The sequence below is a fragment of the Phyllobates terribilis genome, unplaced genomic scaffold, assembly GCF_046119375.1.
Source record: "Phyllobates terribilis strain yellow unplaced genomic scaffold, ASM4611937v1 Scaffold_2__4_contigs__length_985480577, whole genome shotgun sequence".
In the NCBI taxonomy this organism is placed as follows: Eukaryota; Metazoa; Chordata; class Amphibia; order Anura; family Dendrobatidae; genus Phyllobates; species Phyllobates terribilis.
The window spans coordinates 948027503-948043137 of NW_027362762.1; the positions used below are offsets into that span (position 1 = coordinate 948027503).

The 15635-nt window shown below is 43.7% G+C and overlaps 1 protein-coding gene across 1 annotated transcript in view; it reads right to left on the reverse strand.

Annotated features, from left to right (window-relative positions):
- Nucleotides 1-8083: 8083 nt before the first annotated feature.
- The window catches only part of LOC141253093 (cell surface glycoprotein CD200 receptor 1-B-like), a 116380-nt gene continuing 108828 nt past the window's right edge, over nt 8084-15635 (reverse strand). Inside the window, exon 6 of the mRNA XM_073670852.1 lies at nt 8084-8320. Within this exon, the coding sequence (XP_073526953.1) occupies nt 8201-8320 (120 nt within the window). The 3' untranslated portion in view covers nt 8084-8200. The remainder of the gene's footprint in view (nt 8321-15635) is intronic.

Here is a 15635-nt window from a genome sequence, read left to right on the forward strand (position 1 = left end):
CAGCACTGCCTTGGCCAAGCGGCAACAGGCTGTGCTGAAGATAACATGCTTAATGCTTAATTGACAAACCGCCCAGCACTGCAGATTTGTTGAAAGCTGTAACACAGCAGCCTGATCTGTGGCTCTCACCGCTGAACATACTGCCAGGCATGGTCGTGTGTGACAATGGGCGGAACCTGGTGACGGAGAAATGACAGCCGGAGCAGATACGGTTTCCCTCTATGCCAGTCCTTTCACTGAGCTAAAGAATATGGCTGTGGTGAAATACAACTCCCACTGAGAAGTTGTTTCAGATTGAAAAACATTGTGCCCACCAGAGGATTTGATTCTGAGGGCTAACCTTTCTCCCCTGCTCAAGAGCCCCATAGCAGCTGCAAAGTTAGTGCTATCATGAACTCTCCTGAGGTAGAAGCCAAGGCACACCAGAGGATTCTCTGCTGGGACCGTCCAACCCTGCCAAGAAGAAGTCCTGGCTAAGAAAAGTGTGTGGAAAGGTTCCTGGACACTCTATTGCTGCTTTTTTACTGAGGAGGAAACACATGCAAACACGGGGAGAACATACAAAGTCCTTTCAGATGTTGTCCTTGCTGGAATTTGAACCCAGGATCCCAGCACTGCAAGGCTTCAGTGCTAACCACTGATCCCATGTGCTGCGGTTCACCCTCTAATATCTAACAGGCTGGAGAAACTTGCACCTACTGCCACTCTATCTTCAGCTCCTTTGTGAGAAAATGTATTTGGGCAGCCACTCAGTCTACCAAATAAAATTCCTGAGAAGGAAATTGGGGATGGCTTTGCTTCTGGTACTGGGGGCAGTGCTAATGTAATATTGGGGAAGGGCGTAGCCTTCCCTTGGCACTGAGATAGTTAAAGGAAGTGTTCCTGAAGTCAGACCTCTCTGAACTGTTGGTAGACCAAGCTTAGGGGTTAGCTTTAGTGGTCCAGTCAGTAGAGTAGAGGGGGAACTTAGTGCCCTGATCAAGCCTTGAGTGACATAGAGCCTGTTCCTGGCATAATTCCTTGTGGGCTGCAGTACCTGTAAACAGCCACAAGATGCCACTGTTCTGAGAGCAGATGCCAGGTTCAGTCTGCTAATAGGGTTACAGGCAGTGATGAGTTAATGCTGTGTGATGACAGCTCATCAAGGGTGGGCACTTTAGGAAAATTCCTGCTTAAGTTTCCAGAAAGCAGGAGGAGTTACTCAGTAAGAGATAGGACAGAGAATCCTACAGGCAGCCTGAGTATATTGGCTGCTAGGGTAGACGGGAGCTCCATACCCTCAGACAGTGGGATCACCAGTGTGAAAGTCTCCCTACGCAAGAGCAAGAGTCCTGTTAGCCGGCCGGAGAAACTCATCAAAGGTAGTGAGGACCCGGGGCACTTCTAGTCTGCAGGAAGCAGAGGAAGATAAATAGGACTCCAGGCTAAGACGTGGGGGAGAGATATCGGATCCCGATCACTGTTGATATTGCAGAAGAGTCTCTTGGGCCAGAGATTAGAGTCACAGAGATGCTTTACTTAAAAAGGGAACAGGGCTGAAGGAGTTACCAGCGCCTGTGAGAGAGATGATAACCTGTCGGGCCTTATCCATTATATCTGCCTGTAAATAATGTACATATTCCTCTTCCCCAAGTAAAGTTCAAGATCTGGTTAAGAACCTCGTGTCCTCTGAATTTATTGCTGCCCTGGTCCCAGAAGAGAAATGCCTGGAGACAGCCGCGATCGGATGGCTTGAAGTAAGTGAAGAGCACCACATACACAGCCACACTTCAGAGGGAGGACACGTATTGTCTGTAGGGTGCCAGAGCGAGAGAGGGCTACAACTCGCCCACGACTAACTCGCTGGGGCACCTTACACTAATACCATGGCGTCATACCATAGTTTGCTGGAAATATTCCAGACTGGTAGGAGGCAAGCAAATTCCCACAGAAAAGTACCAGCAGTAATGTTCAGGGACCCGCGCTTGTAGAAGACGGAGACAACACTGGGAGAAATAGTGACGGCTGGGGACCGAGTATGGACACGAGGCATGAGTCATGTGGTTGTGAAAAGCTTCCGCCTCCACGAGCCTAAAAGGCCACATTTCAAGTGAAAGCAGCTTTACAGGACTTCCTGTGAGAAATGGCATGCAGGGTAGATACGGTTTCCCTTTATGCCAGTCCTTTCACCGATCTAAATACAACTGTCAGCAAAAAAGTTGTAGACTGCCTCCGTACCGTCCCTGGCCACATTCACCTGTCCACGTGTTTGTGGTTAGGCAGTCCTTCCCAGTAAGTGCACTGGGGAGGGCACGGGTAATGTTGTGGGACCCATGCTTGTGGAAGGCAGAGGCAATACCGGGAAATATAGTGGCGGCTGGGGACCGAGTACGGACACCTGGCCGCCGCCGGCATGAGGTTGTGAAAAGCTTCCGCCTCCACGAGCTTAATAGGCCACATTTCAAGTGCAAGCAGCTGTCAAAAATCTGGCAGTATAGTATTGCAGCCTGTGGGTGGGTGGGTGGCTGTCTGCATACTTGCGCTTGCATTCCAAGGAATGGGGTAGGGACAACTGAACGCTGCACTGGGACAAGGACGTGGACGGTGATTGTTGCAAGTCTGCAACGACAGGTTCATGGCGGGAGGCATCTTTGCATGCGCCAAGGATCACTTATGATGGGCAAACTTTTAGGCAGTGACCTGGGAGTCAGAGATGCTTCCAGAGGTCTTCCCCATGCTGTTCCCTTGTATTTTCAGCACTGTATGCATGTGTCACACAGCACATGGCCAGATAAGGTTGTAAAATGTTAAAATGCAAAAGTGCAAAAACGCATCAAAAACGCTACGTGTGAACATAGCCCAAGGTGTGGAGGAGTATTTTGGCTTTTGGTTATTTATTTTGCTTGAAATACAAGTCATTACCCTGGAAAGGATGTTCCTTAACATATTTCCCAGGAAAATCCATTTTGGTTTCGTTTTGGTACGTTTTATTGTGAGTCCGTAAAAGTGGCGCAATACTCAGACCACGTTGTTGACAGCAGTGACCTGGGAGTCAGAAATTCTTCCATGGGTCTTCCCCATGCTGTTCCCATGTCATTTGAGCACTGTTCCTATCGATTTGGGCAATTTTTAGGCCACCTGCAGACCGCTGAGGGGAGCCGCCTGAAAAATGCTCGAGTTTCCCATAGACTTACATTGGGCTCGTTGCTTGGGTCGAGCACCCGAGTATTCCAATTTGCTCAACCCGAGCATTTTAGTGCTCGCTCATCACTAAATGTGATACAATGTGATATTTGTTGGATCAAAGTGATCAGATACAAGGACAGGATCACAGGATTTTATCAATGAGCGTGATAAGTATCTACTGTACTTTCTCTATTTTTCTTCTATGCGGGTACACTCAAACAGGAGGTTTTTTGCATGAATCCCCTCCACAATCGATCTGATCCATCTGCTATAGTCACAACCCCCTTAAAGACAATTAGTCTACTCTCACTATATACAAGAGCTCAATAAGTGGATAGTAGAGATGAGTGGATTGATCCATGGAGGTGTTGAATTTCCTAAAATTCGTGGTCTCATGCGAATTCGAACAATTTGAGTTTCCATTCACGGTTCGCAAAAAAAACTTGTCCTGCTCCATTTCCCACATCACTGAAGCATCAAATAGTAGGCTAATGTCATTTTGCATTGCTGTACAGCTCCCCCATAATGCTCTGCAGCGATGACATCTACCGGATTATCACACCTTGTAAGGTGATGGTCAGTGCTGGGGCCATCACAGATCAGCGGCTCCCAGTGCTGCACAGTTTGCATGATTTCCATTTTCAGAGTCACTGGGTAAGTCACTATCTCCTGTAGAGTGTAAGCTCTCATGGTCAGTGAGGTCCTCTCTCTCCTGTAGAGTGTAAGCTCTTATGGTCAGTGAGGTCCTTTCTCTCTCCTGTAGAGTGTAAGCTCTTATGGTCAGTGGGGTCCCCTCTCTCTTTGGAAAGAGTGTAATCTCTTATGGTCAGTGGGGTCCTCTCTCTCTTCTGTAGAGTGTAAGCTCTTATGGTCAGTGAGGTCCTCTCTCTCCTGTAGATTGTAAGCTATTATGGTCAGCAGGGTCCTCTCTCTCTCCTGTAGAGTGTAAGCTCTTATGATCAGCGGGGTCCTCTCTCTCCTGTAAAGTGTAAGCTCTTATGATCAGCGCAGTCCTCTCTCTCTCCTGTAGAGTGTAAGCTCTTATGGTCAGCAGGGTCCTCTCTCTCTTCTGTTGAGTGTGAGCTCTTATGGTCAGCGGGATCCTCTCTCTCCTGTACAGTGTAATCTCTTATGATCAGCGGGGTCCTCTCTCTCTCCTGTAGAGTGTAAGCTCTTATGGTCAGCAGGGTCCTCTCTCTCCTGTAGAGTGTAAGCTCTTATGGTCAGTGGGGTCCTCTCTCTCTCCTGTAGAGTGTAAGCTCTTATGGTCAGCGGAGTCCTCTCTCTCTCCTGTAAAGTGTAATCTCTTATGGTCAGCAGGCTCCTCTCTCTCTCCTGTAGAGTGTAAGTGACTCGCCCCCTGGGACTTGGGACACTCGGAACCGGGCTTCAGTGTAACGATGGGGGTAGTAGTGGCGACCCAGTCCCGTGGCTCAGGGTGGTCAGACCAGTGGCAGTCTTTTATATGCTTTAGGTAATGTCCGACTACGCCATCCGTGGATTGCGGCTATAATGAACCGCCGCTGCAAGGCAGTCCCCTGAGGCTGCCGGTGTGTGCAGCTGAGTTAGTATGACTCCCCACGGGAAGAGTGTGGCCTCAGGGCAATGTAGTGGATGGTGGGGGTGATGGTGCAGGACGTCCCAGTACCATTAGTGCTAGCGAAGTAAAAAGCACAAAGACAACGTGTTGCAGTCCAGGGTCTTTTACTCACAGTTCGTATACTCCAAGCCACTTCTGTACAGGTAGTGACTGCCCAAGCCGTGCCGTGTCCACCAGGTGAGGGGCTCGGTCAACCCCCAGGCAATTCAGGAGTATGGCACAGGACTCCCTTCTATCCTTCCTCTGGCTCGTGCCCCACCAGTGACCAAGCTTTTGTCCAGCTGCCGCGCATCTATGCGGGTAAACGTGGGCCCCGCTTCCCGCTATCCTATGTGGTGCCTTCCTAGCAAGGTTTAGCAGGGGGTCGCACCAAGTGATGATCACGACCTCCGGTTCTTGGCTGAGGGTAGTTTCTCCTCCACCAATTTGGGATCCGGTACCCTTTTCTCGCCTGACCCGTCACCCGTAATATCCTGGGTCCTTAGGGTCCCTTCTGCCTTCTTGTCTCTGAGCTCTTCTACACTTTGGGTACTTCTCTTCCTTTTCCGTTCCTTTCTGTTTCTGTTCCTTTCTGTTTCTGTTCCTTTCTGTTTCTGTTCCTTCCTTCTGTTTCTGGCCTTCACCCTAGGCCTGCCTCGTGGAGCTGGGCCCAGACTGAGCCACAGCTCCCTGTCAGCCCTCTCTGGCTGAACTCCCTCTCTCACTCCACTGACTGAACTGAACTTCTCCCAGAACTAAGATGGTGCCCACCTTTTATACCTCCCCTCTGTGTGTGAGCTCAGGTGACCAGCAACCAATGAGCTCCTACCTATGCTCAGAAACCGTCCCCTCCTGCTCCTACATCACTGGGTTTTCCCCACTCCAGCCAGGGACATGGTCTGTCATGCCTGCATTACTGTATAAATGGGAGCACTGTTGAGCTGTCCCCCGGAAATGGTGTGTGTGTGATGCATGCAGCTAACTGAGCCCTGGTCCATACTCCATCCTTACCCGGGAGTGGAATATCACACCTCTGGCAGAGGTGCAATACTCCTGTAGCGGCTGAACCCTCGGGGCGCTATATTAGCTCTTATGGTCATTGGGGTTCTCTCTCTCCTGTAGAGTGTAAGCTCTTATGGTCAGCGGGGTCCCCTCTCTCCTGTAGATTGTAAGCTCTTATGATCATCGCTGTCCCCTCTCTCTCCAGTAAAGTGTAATCTCTTATGGTCATTGGGGTTCTCTCTCTACTGTAGAGTGTTAGCTCTTATGGTCAGTGTGGTCCTCTCTCTTTCTCCTGTAGAGTGTAAGCTCTTATGGTCAGCTTTGTCCTCTCTCTCTCCTGTAGAGTGTAAGCTCTTATGGTCAGCGGTGTCCTCTCTCTCTCTCCTGTAGAGTGTAAGCTCTTATGGTCAGCGGTGTCCTCTCTCTCTCTCCTGTAGAGTGTAAGCTCTTATGGTCAGCGGTGTCCTCTCTCTCTCCTGTAGAGTGTAAGCTCTTATGGTCAGCAGGGTCCTCTTTCTCCTGTAGAGTGTAAGCTCTTATGGCCAGCGGTGTCCTCTCTCTCTCTCCTGTAGAGTGTAAGCTCTTATGGTCAGCAAAGTCCTCTCTCTCCTGTAGAGTGTAATCTCTTATGGTCAGCGGGGTCCTCTCTCTCTCCTGTAGAGTGTAAGCTCTTATGGTCAGCTGGGTCCTTTCTCTCCTGTAGAGTGTAATCTCTTATGGTCAGCGGAGTCCTCCCTCTCTCCTGTAGAGTGCAAGCTCTTAAGATCAGCAGGCTCCTCTCTCCTGTAGAATGTAAGCTCTTATGGTCAGCAGGGTCCTGTCTCTCCTGTAGAGTGTGGGCTCTTATGGTCAGCAGGGTCCTCTCTCTCCTGTAGAGTGTGAGCTCTTATGGTCAGAGGGGTTCTCTCTCTCCTGTAGAGTGTAAGCTCTTATGGTCAGCAGGGTCTTCTCTCTCCTGTAGAGTGTAAGCTCTTATGGTCAGCAGGGTCCTGTCTCTCCTGTAGAGTGTGAGCTCTTATGGTCAGCAGGGTCCTGTCTCTCCTGTAGAGTGTGAGCGCTTATGGTCAGCAGGGTCCTCTCTCTCCTGTAGAGTGTGAGCTCTTATGGTCAGTGGGGTCCTCTCTCTCCTGAAGAGTGTAATCTCTTATGGTCAGCGGGGTCCTCTCTCTCTCCTGTAGAGTGTAAGCTCTTATGGTCAGTGGGGTTCTCTCTCTCCTATAGAGTGTAAGCTTTTATGGTCAGTGAGGTCCTCTCTCTCCTGTAGAGTGTAAGCTTTTATGGTCAGTGGGGTCCTCTCTCTCTCCTGTAGAATGTAAGCTCTTATGGTCAGCGGGGTCCTCTCTCTCCTGTAGAGTGTAAGCTCTTATGATCAGTGGGGTCCCCTCTCTCTCCTGTAGAATGTAAGCTTTTATGGTCAGCAGGGTCCTCTCTCTCCTGTAGAGTGTAAGCTCTTATGATCAGTGGGGTCCCCTCTCTCTCCTGTAGAGTGTAAGCTCTTATGGTCAGCAGTGTCCTGTCTCTCCTGTAGAGTGTAAGCTCTTATGGTCAGCAGGCTCCTCTCTCCTGTAGAGTGTAAGCTCTTATGGTCAGCAGGGTCCTTTCTCCCTCCTGTAGAGTGTGAGCTCTTATGGTCAGCAGGGTCCTTTCTCCCTCTTATAGAGTGTAAGCTCTTATGGTCAGCAGGGTGCTCTCTCTCTCCTGTAGAGTGTAAGCTCTTATGGTCAGTAGGGTCCTCTCTCTCCTGTAGAGTGTAAGCTCTTATGGTCAGTAGGGTCCTCTCTCTCCTGTAGAGTGTAAGCACTTATGGTCAGTGGGGTCCTCTCTCTCCTGTAGAGTGTAAGCTCTTATGGTCAGTAGGGTCTTTTCTCTCCTGTAGAGTGTGAGCTCTTATGGTCAGCGGGGTTCTCTATCTTGTGGAGTCTTACACTCTACAAGATAGAAAAAGAGAGAGGACCCCGCAGACCATAAGAGCTTACACTCTACAGGAGAGAGAGGACCCCGCAGACCATAAGAGCTTACACTCACTTACAAGAGTTCTCATGGTCAGTGGGGTTCTCTCTCTTTCTCTCCTTTCCTCCACGTGTATTTTCTGAAAAACTTTAAGCTTTCCAGTATTGCAATTTTTTTCGCCGTAAATACATTTTTGGGGAACATTCGGCGAATATGAATTTCAAAAGTTCAGCTCATCTCTAGTGGATAAGGAGTTATGTATTTTTAATGCCATATACAAGTAAACATACACAAGTGCAAATCACCTTCTCACAAAGGCAACAGAAAAAAAAAATCTCGGATTTTCCGGATTTAGAAAATATTTGTACAATTCTAAATTCTTCACCGAATAATAAATTTCTTATAAGTAAAACAAAATAACAAACAAACAAAAAAGAGCAACAAATAAATTAATAGCTTCATTCATGTACAACAAGGTAATGGATTTAGTTTTATATAAAGGTTTCATTGTTGGATTTTTGGTCTTGTTTGTTGAGTTCCTTTATATTCTGTGAAGTCACCGGCTGTGCTGTATATGGTATTGACTTTTTCAGTAAAACTAGCATATGGCTCCACTTCTTCGAACTAATGACAACAAAAAAAAGATAAAAAGTTCCATAAGTTATTAACACAAATATATATGTATTCAGTAGGGAGAATAAGTATTTGATACACTGCCCATCTTGCAAGTTTTCCCACCTACAAAGAACGGAGAGGTCTGTAGTTTTTATCGTAGGTCACTTTACCTGTGAGAGACAGAATCTAAAAATAAAATCCAGAAAATCACATTGTATGATTTTTACATAATTAATTTGCATTTTATTGCATGAAATAAGTATTTGATTCAATAGAAAAACAGAACTTAATATTTGGTCCAGAAACCTCTGTTACAATTACATTTCCTGTAGTTCTTGACCACTTTGCACACACTTCAGCAGGGATTTCAGCCCACTCCTCCATACAGATCTTCTCCAGATCTTTCAGGTTTCGGGGCTGTCGCTGGGCAACATTGAGTTTCAGCTCCCTCCAAAGATCTTCTATTGTGTTCAGGTCTGGAGACTGGCTAGGCCACTCCAGGACCTTGAAATGCTTCTTATGGAGCCACTCCTTAGTTGCCCTGGCTGTGTGTTTTGAGTCATTGTCATGCTGGAAGACTCAGCCATGACCCATCTTCAATGCTCTTACTGAGGGAAAGAGGTTGTTGCCCAAAATCTCATGATACATGACTCCACCCATCCTCCCTTCAATACTGTTCAGTCGACCTGTCCCCTTGGCAGAAAAGCACCCCCAAATTATGATGTTTCCCCCACCATGCTTCATGGTTGGGATGATGTTTTGTACTCATCCTTCTTCTTCCAAACACGGTGAGTAGAGTTGATACCAAAAGTTATATTTTGGTCTCATCTGACCTTCTCCCATGACTCCTCTGGATCATCCAGATGGTCATTGGTGAACTTCAAACGTGGCTGGACATGTGCTGGCATGAGCAAGGGGTCCTTGCGATCCCTGCAGGACTTTAATCTATGACGGAGTAGTGTGTTACTAACGGTAATGTTTGCAACTGTGGTCACATCTCTCTTCAGGTCTTTGACCAGGTCCTCCTGTGTAGGTCTGGACCGATTCCTGACCTTTCTCAGAATCATCCTTACCCCACGAGACGAGATATTGCATGGAGACCCAGACCGAGGAAGATTGACAGTCATCTTGTGTTTCTTTCATTTTCTAATAATTGCGCCAACAGTTGTTGCCTTCTCACTAGGCTGCTTGCCTATTTTCCTACAGCCCATTCCAGCCTTGTGCAGGTCTACAATTTTGTCCCTGGTGTCCTTAGCTTTTTGGTCTTGGCCATGGTGGAGAGGTTGGAGTGTGATTGAGTGTGTGTTCAGGTGTATTTTATACAGGTAACGAGTTCAAACAGGTGTAATTAATACAGGTAATGAGCGCAGAGTAGGAGGGCTTCTTAAAGAAAAACGAACAGGTCTGTGAGAGACAGAATTCTTGCTGGTTGGTAGGTGATCAAATACTTATTTCATGCAATAAAATGCAAATTAATAAAGTAAAAATCATACAATGTGATTTTCTTGATTGTATTTTTAGATTCTGTCTCTCACAGGTGAAGTGTACCTATGATAAAAATGACAGACCTCTCCATTCTTTATAGGTGGGAAAACTTTCAAAATCGGCAGTGTATCAAATTATTATTTTCCCTACTATGTATACTGTATGTGTATATATATTTTTATAAATTTCATTTTTTTTACATTCTTTTTTTTAGAATTTAATTTTTATATACATAGATTTTTTTATATACTCATTGATGTTTTTGCCATTTTTAATTAATACCCTTAAGGGTGTTAAACCTACTGTTATATTATTGTTTGATCAGTTGCACAATGCTGAAGCCGAGTTGTAAAAACGTGACATACAAGGATGCCTTCAGTAGGCCGCTAGCTATAATCACAACCCACCAGCAGCCCCAATCACATCACGGGGGTAGGCGATGGGCGTCAAACATGACACCCCCAATTCCTACAGTCTGAAATGTGAATGTCATGATTGACAGAGGCATCTAAGACGCTAAAATATTGCAACCGGCGCTAGCTCCGATCACTCTTGGATGTCGACTGTATTACACAGCCTGCACCTGTGCTATATTTTCAGCTGTCTAAGTGTGGCGCCCCTGAGGGTTCAGTCGCCACAGGGGTACTGCACCTCAGACCGAGGTGTGGTATCTCCTGTTGGCATATACAACAGATTAGGACTTATTATAAGTGAAAGGAGGACTTTATACTAACCAGACAGCAGATGGCGATAGTGTGTAAAGTTATATGCTTGCTGTAATGTGTGGGAGAAAAGCTCTCAATTTTTGGTTGTTTTTACTTCCTGTGTTTTTTCTTTTCCTGCATGTGTTATTTCAGTTGCTCACGGACTGTGTGACACTGAATTGTATCTCATGTTTAACCAGTATGAAGTAAATACTGTTTACTCAAGATATCTTGCTGATTGAAGCTCTCGTAAGTACAGTGGTGACTGTAAGAAGATGCACTCTGCGACAGGTTATGGGCCCAGACACTAAAGCCCCGACACTACAGGCCCGCACTACAAGAGGATCCCGGTTTATAACCCCAGATAACGGAGCACACAGATAAGCTCTGTAAACAGAAGGAAATAAATCCAGATACAGAGTGACAGAGGAATCCATGATCCCAGTAGCTGGATATAATTACAGAGAATTCAACACAGGCAGGACATACAGGAACTATCAGCAAGAAAAAAAAACAGGAAATATCTTCAGTACAACTCTCTAAACAAGTAAGACTATATAAAGATGATGAGTAACACAGAACTGAAATTCACAGTAGCTAAACTGAACAGTGAAAATTAACAGTTATGGAAATTCAAAGTATAGATGTTGTTATCTAAGGATGATTTATGGGAAGTAATTGTTACAGAAAGACCAGATCAAGATAATCAGACATGGGATAAGAAGAATAGACAAGCGAGAGCCACCGTTAGCTTATTAGTGGATGATGCTCAATTAATACATATAAGAAATGAAGAAACAGCTAAAGGAATGTGGGAAGAATTAAGAAAACTGTATGAAAGACCTAACTTGAATCACAAGTTATTTTTATTAAGAAAGCTTTACAGTATGAGATTGAGTGCAAATGACGACATGCAGAAGCACATATTCTCAATGATGGAAGTGATATCACAGCTAAAATCTATTGGTGTAGACATTAAAGATAGTCATGTAGCAGCCATATTATTGTGCAGTTTACCAGATTCGTATACAGCCTTGATAAATGCCCTTGAGACGTGACCAGAAACTGACATTACATTAGATTTTGTGAAAACAAGACTAATAGATGAATATCAGAGAAGAAAAGAACAAAGAAATGATTCGTCTACTGAAAAGGACAGTGGAAACGCTCTTAAAGCTACAGAATTTAAAAAACCCTATAATAAAGAGACAAGAGAATGCTTCAGATGTAAGAAAAAAGGTCATTTAAAGAAAGACTGTACCATATGGAAAGCAGAACAACAAAAATTACAACATAAAAAGCATACTCAGAAAGTAAAAAACACAATTTCTGATTCATGTGAAAATAATTGGACTGGCACATTTAAAGTAACAGACAAGAAATCATCACTTGGTTGGTTTATTGATTCAGGAGCAACGAGTCATATGACTAGTGACAAGAATTTCTTTACTGATCTTGATTTAGATAAGAAAGAAGCCATTTATCTTGCAGATGGAAGCAAAATAACCGCAGAAGGTATCGGACAAGGTATGCTAAATTGTTCAAACAAGTTCGGACAAGATTCAAAGATACTTGTACAGGATGTGTTGTATGTTCCAAAATTGGAAGGCGGATTATTATCTGTGAAACGTTTAACAGCAAAAGGACTTACAGTAAAATTCAAAGACAATGAGTGTGCAATTATTGCAGGAAACAAGGTGATAACCAAAGTCAAGGCAGATGAACAATTATATAATTTTGACACACCAGAGGAGCAGATGAAGGTATGTACACATGATCACAAAAACTGTATTCACATGTGGAATAGACGTCTAGGACATAGACACCCTGACAGTATAAGGGAACTACAGAGAAAAGAATTGACAAAAGATTTAAAGATATCAGATTGCTCAATTACCATAAGATGTGAATGTTATATAAAATCCAAGGCCACAAGGATATCTATTCCAAAAGAAAGTGAGATGAAAAGAGAAAGACAACTTGATTTGGTGCATACTGACGTATGTGGACCGATGAAAGTGACTACATCAGGAGGCAATAGATACATGTTGACTTTTATAGACGACTACTCAAGATACACAGTCACATACTTAATTAAGAACAAAAGTGAAGTTTTTGATAAACTTGTAGACTATGTAACAAGATCAAGTAACAAATTTCAAAGGAAGCCAATTGTCATCAGAAGTGATAATGGAGGTGAATTTACAGGTCACAGAATAGAAGACTACTTAAGACAAAATGGAATAGAACACCAGAAAACTGTTCCATACACACCTGAACAAAATGGAGTAGCAGAAAGGAAAAACAGAACTCTAACAGAAATGATAAGATGTATGCTGATGGATTCCAAACTACCAGAGAAATATTGGGATGAGGCAGCAATGACAGCTACATATCTACAGAACCGACTTTTTTCCAGAAAACTGACGAAAACTCCATATGAACTGTGGCAAGGTATGAAACCAAGTGTCAATCATTTAAAAGTTTTTGGATGTAAAGTTTTTATATTCATTCCAACAGAAAAATGTTCCAAACTTCAAAACAGATCCATGGAAGGAATATTTGTTGGATATAGTGAAAATTGCAAAGGATATAGAATCCTAGATCCCAAAACAGACAGAGTTACGGTGAGTAACAGTGTGACATTCATTGGAGATTTAAATGAAGACATTATGATTTCAGTTGAAACAAAAAATAAGAAAAACAATAGTGACATAACTGAAGAAATATCTGAAGAGAAAGAAGTAGAAATCAATGAAGAACAAAATACTGAAAGTGAAGAATCACAACTACAAACAGACACAGAACGAAGACGTTCAATGAGAGAGAACAAAGGAAAACCACCAAAACGTCTCTCATACAAGACAAGCATAAGAAAAATCTATGAGCCTACCTCTTGGGAAGACATATCTAAACTTCCTGAAGAAGAAGCTAATAAATGGATAGAAGCAACAGAAACAGAAATTAAATCCATGCATGATTCAAATACATGGACACTAACAGATTTACCAGAAGGAAGAAAAGCCATAGGATGTAAATGGACTTTTAAAGTAAAATACCAAACAGATGGCACAGCTGAAAGATACCGAGCAAGAGTCGTAGCTAAAGGGTATTCTCAAAAATATGGAGAAGACTATGATGAGACATTTGCTCCAGTTGTCAAACACACTACAATAAGAACTTTACTTACAGTTGCAGCAATGAAACAGATGGAACTGAGACATCTGGATGTAAAGACAGCTTTTCTGAATGGAGATTTAATAGAAGACATTTACATGGAACAACTTCCAGGATTCAAAGATGAAAGAAATCCAAACAAAGTTTGCAAACTACTGAAAAGCATATATGGTTTAAAGCAAGCAGCTAAAGCGTGGAATGACAAAATCACGGAAGTAATTACAAATGAAAAATTTCAAAGCAGCAAAGCTGATCCATGCTTATACACAAAAAGGCTGATTAATAGATGGATTTATGTACTCATATATGTAGATGACATTTTGATTTGTTTTAAACAAGAAAGGGATAAAGAAAACATTCTAAAAATCCTGAAGCAACATTTCAAAATCAAAGACTTGGGAAATGTGAAACAGTACCTAGGAATACAGTTAGAAAGAGAAGAAGATGGAAGTTTCCTACTGAATCAAAATCACATGATTCAAGACATAACAGAAAAATTTGGATTAAAGGATGCAAAAACAGTAAAGTCTCCAATGGAAACTAATTATCTCAAAGAGATGAACAGTGAAAAAAATATGCTACCAAATAATGAAGAATACAGAACAGCAATAGGAAAACTACTGTATCTAGCGACCGTTACAAGACCAGACATCGCAGCAGCAGTAGGAATCCTGAGTAGAAAGGTATCAAAACCAAATAAAGCTGATTGGAATGCCGTGAAGAGAGTAATGCGTTATTTGAAAGGAACTAGCAATGTTAAGCTGAAATTACCCACAAGTGATAATTGCATTTTAACAGGATATGTTGATTCAGATTGGGCTGGAGATCGAACTGACAGAAGATCTACCAGTGGACATATTTTTTTTCTCTCAGGTGGACCAATAAGTTGGACAAGTAAGAAATAGTCAATTGTGACACTGTCTTCAACAGAAGCAGAATATGTTGCCGCAGCACATGCGAGTCAAGAAGTACTGTGGTTAAGACAATTGTTGACAGAATTAGGACAACCACAGTTGGAACCAACAAAACTGAAAGAGGACAATCAAGGATGTCTTGCTAAGATAGAAAGATTCAATCCAAGAACCAAGCATATTGATGTGAAATATCATTTCTTGAGAGATCATCAGGAACAAGGAGTCTTGAAGTTGGAGTATTGACTTACTGAAGAAATGACAGCAGACATCTTCACGAAGGCATTGAATGCTGATAAACACCAGAGACTAATAAAAAAGTTGGGTTTGATTGAATAAGTCCTTACTGTTGAGAAAGGGTGTTGGCATATACAACAGATTAGGACTTATTATAAGTGAAAGGAGGACTTTATACTAACTAGACAGCAGATAGCGATAGTGTGTAAAGTTATATGCTTGCTGTAATGTGTGGGAGAAAACCTCTCAATTGTTGGTTGTTTTTACTTCCTGTGTTTTTTCTTTTCCTGCATGTGTTATGTCAGCAGCACACAGACTGTGTGACACTGAATTGTATCTCATGTTTAACCAGTATGAAGTAAATACTGTTTACTCAAGATATCTTGCTGATTGAAGCTCTCGTAAGTACAGTGTTGACTGTAAGAAGATGCACTCTGCGACATCTCCTCTCCGAGGTAAGGGTGGAGCACCTCTCAGGACTCAGCCATCCATCCAACACTACACCTCTCCCACCTGAGGGGGGCTTACATGCACCAGGGTGCTGCCCCAGCCGGGATAGAGGAGATGGGGGAAACCAAAAGATAGAGGGGAACCATGTAGTGGGTGAGGGTGGAGGACGCACTTTAGGTTACACCACAAAATTCATATTTAATAATCGGCCATCTTGGGCTTATGGTCCTTTGATTGTGGTCTTCATCACTGAACTTGGCTTTCTGTGTGAACCTGCAGCTGATTGAAGATACACGGTCCTCGTGCTCTGGCCTTGAGGCGAGGCGCAGGCTAGAGTTAACGCTGTCTCTACCTGGTCAA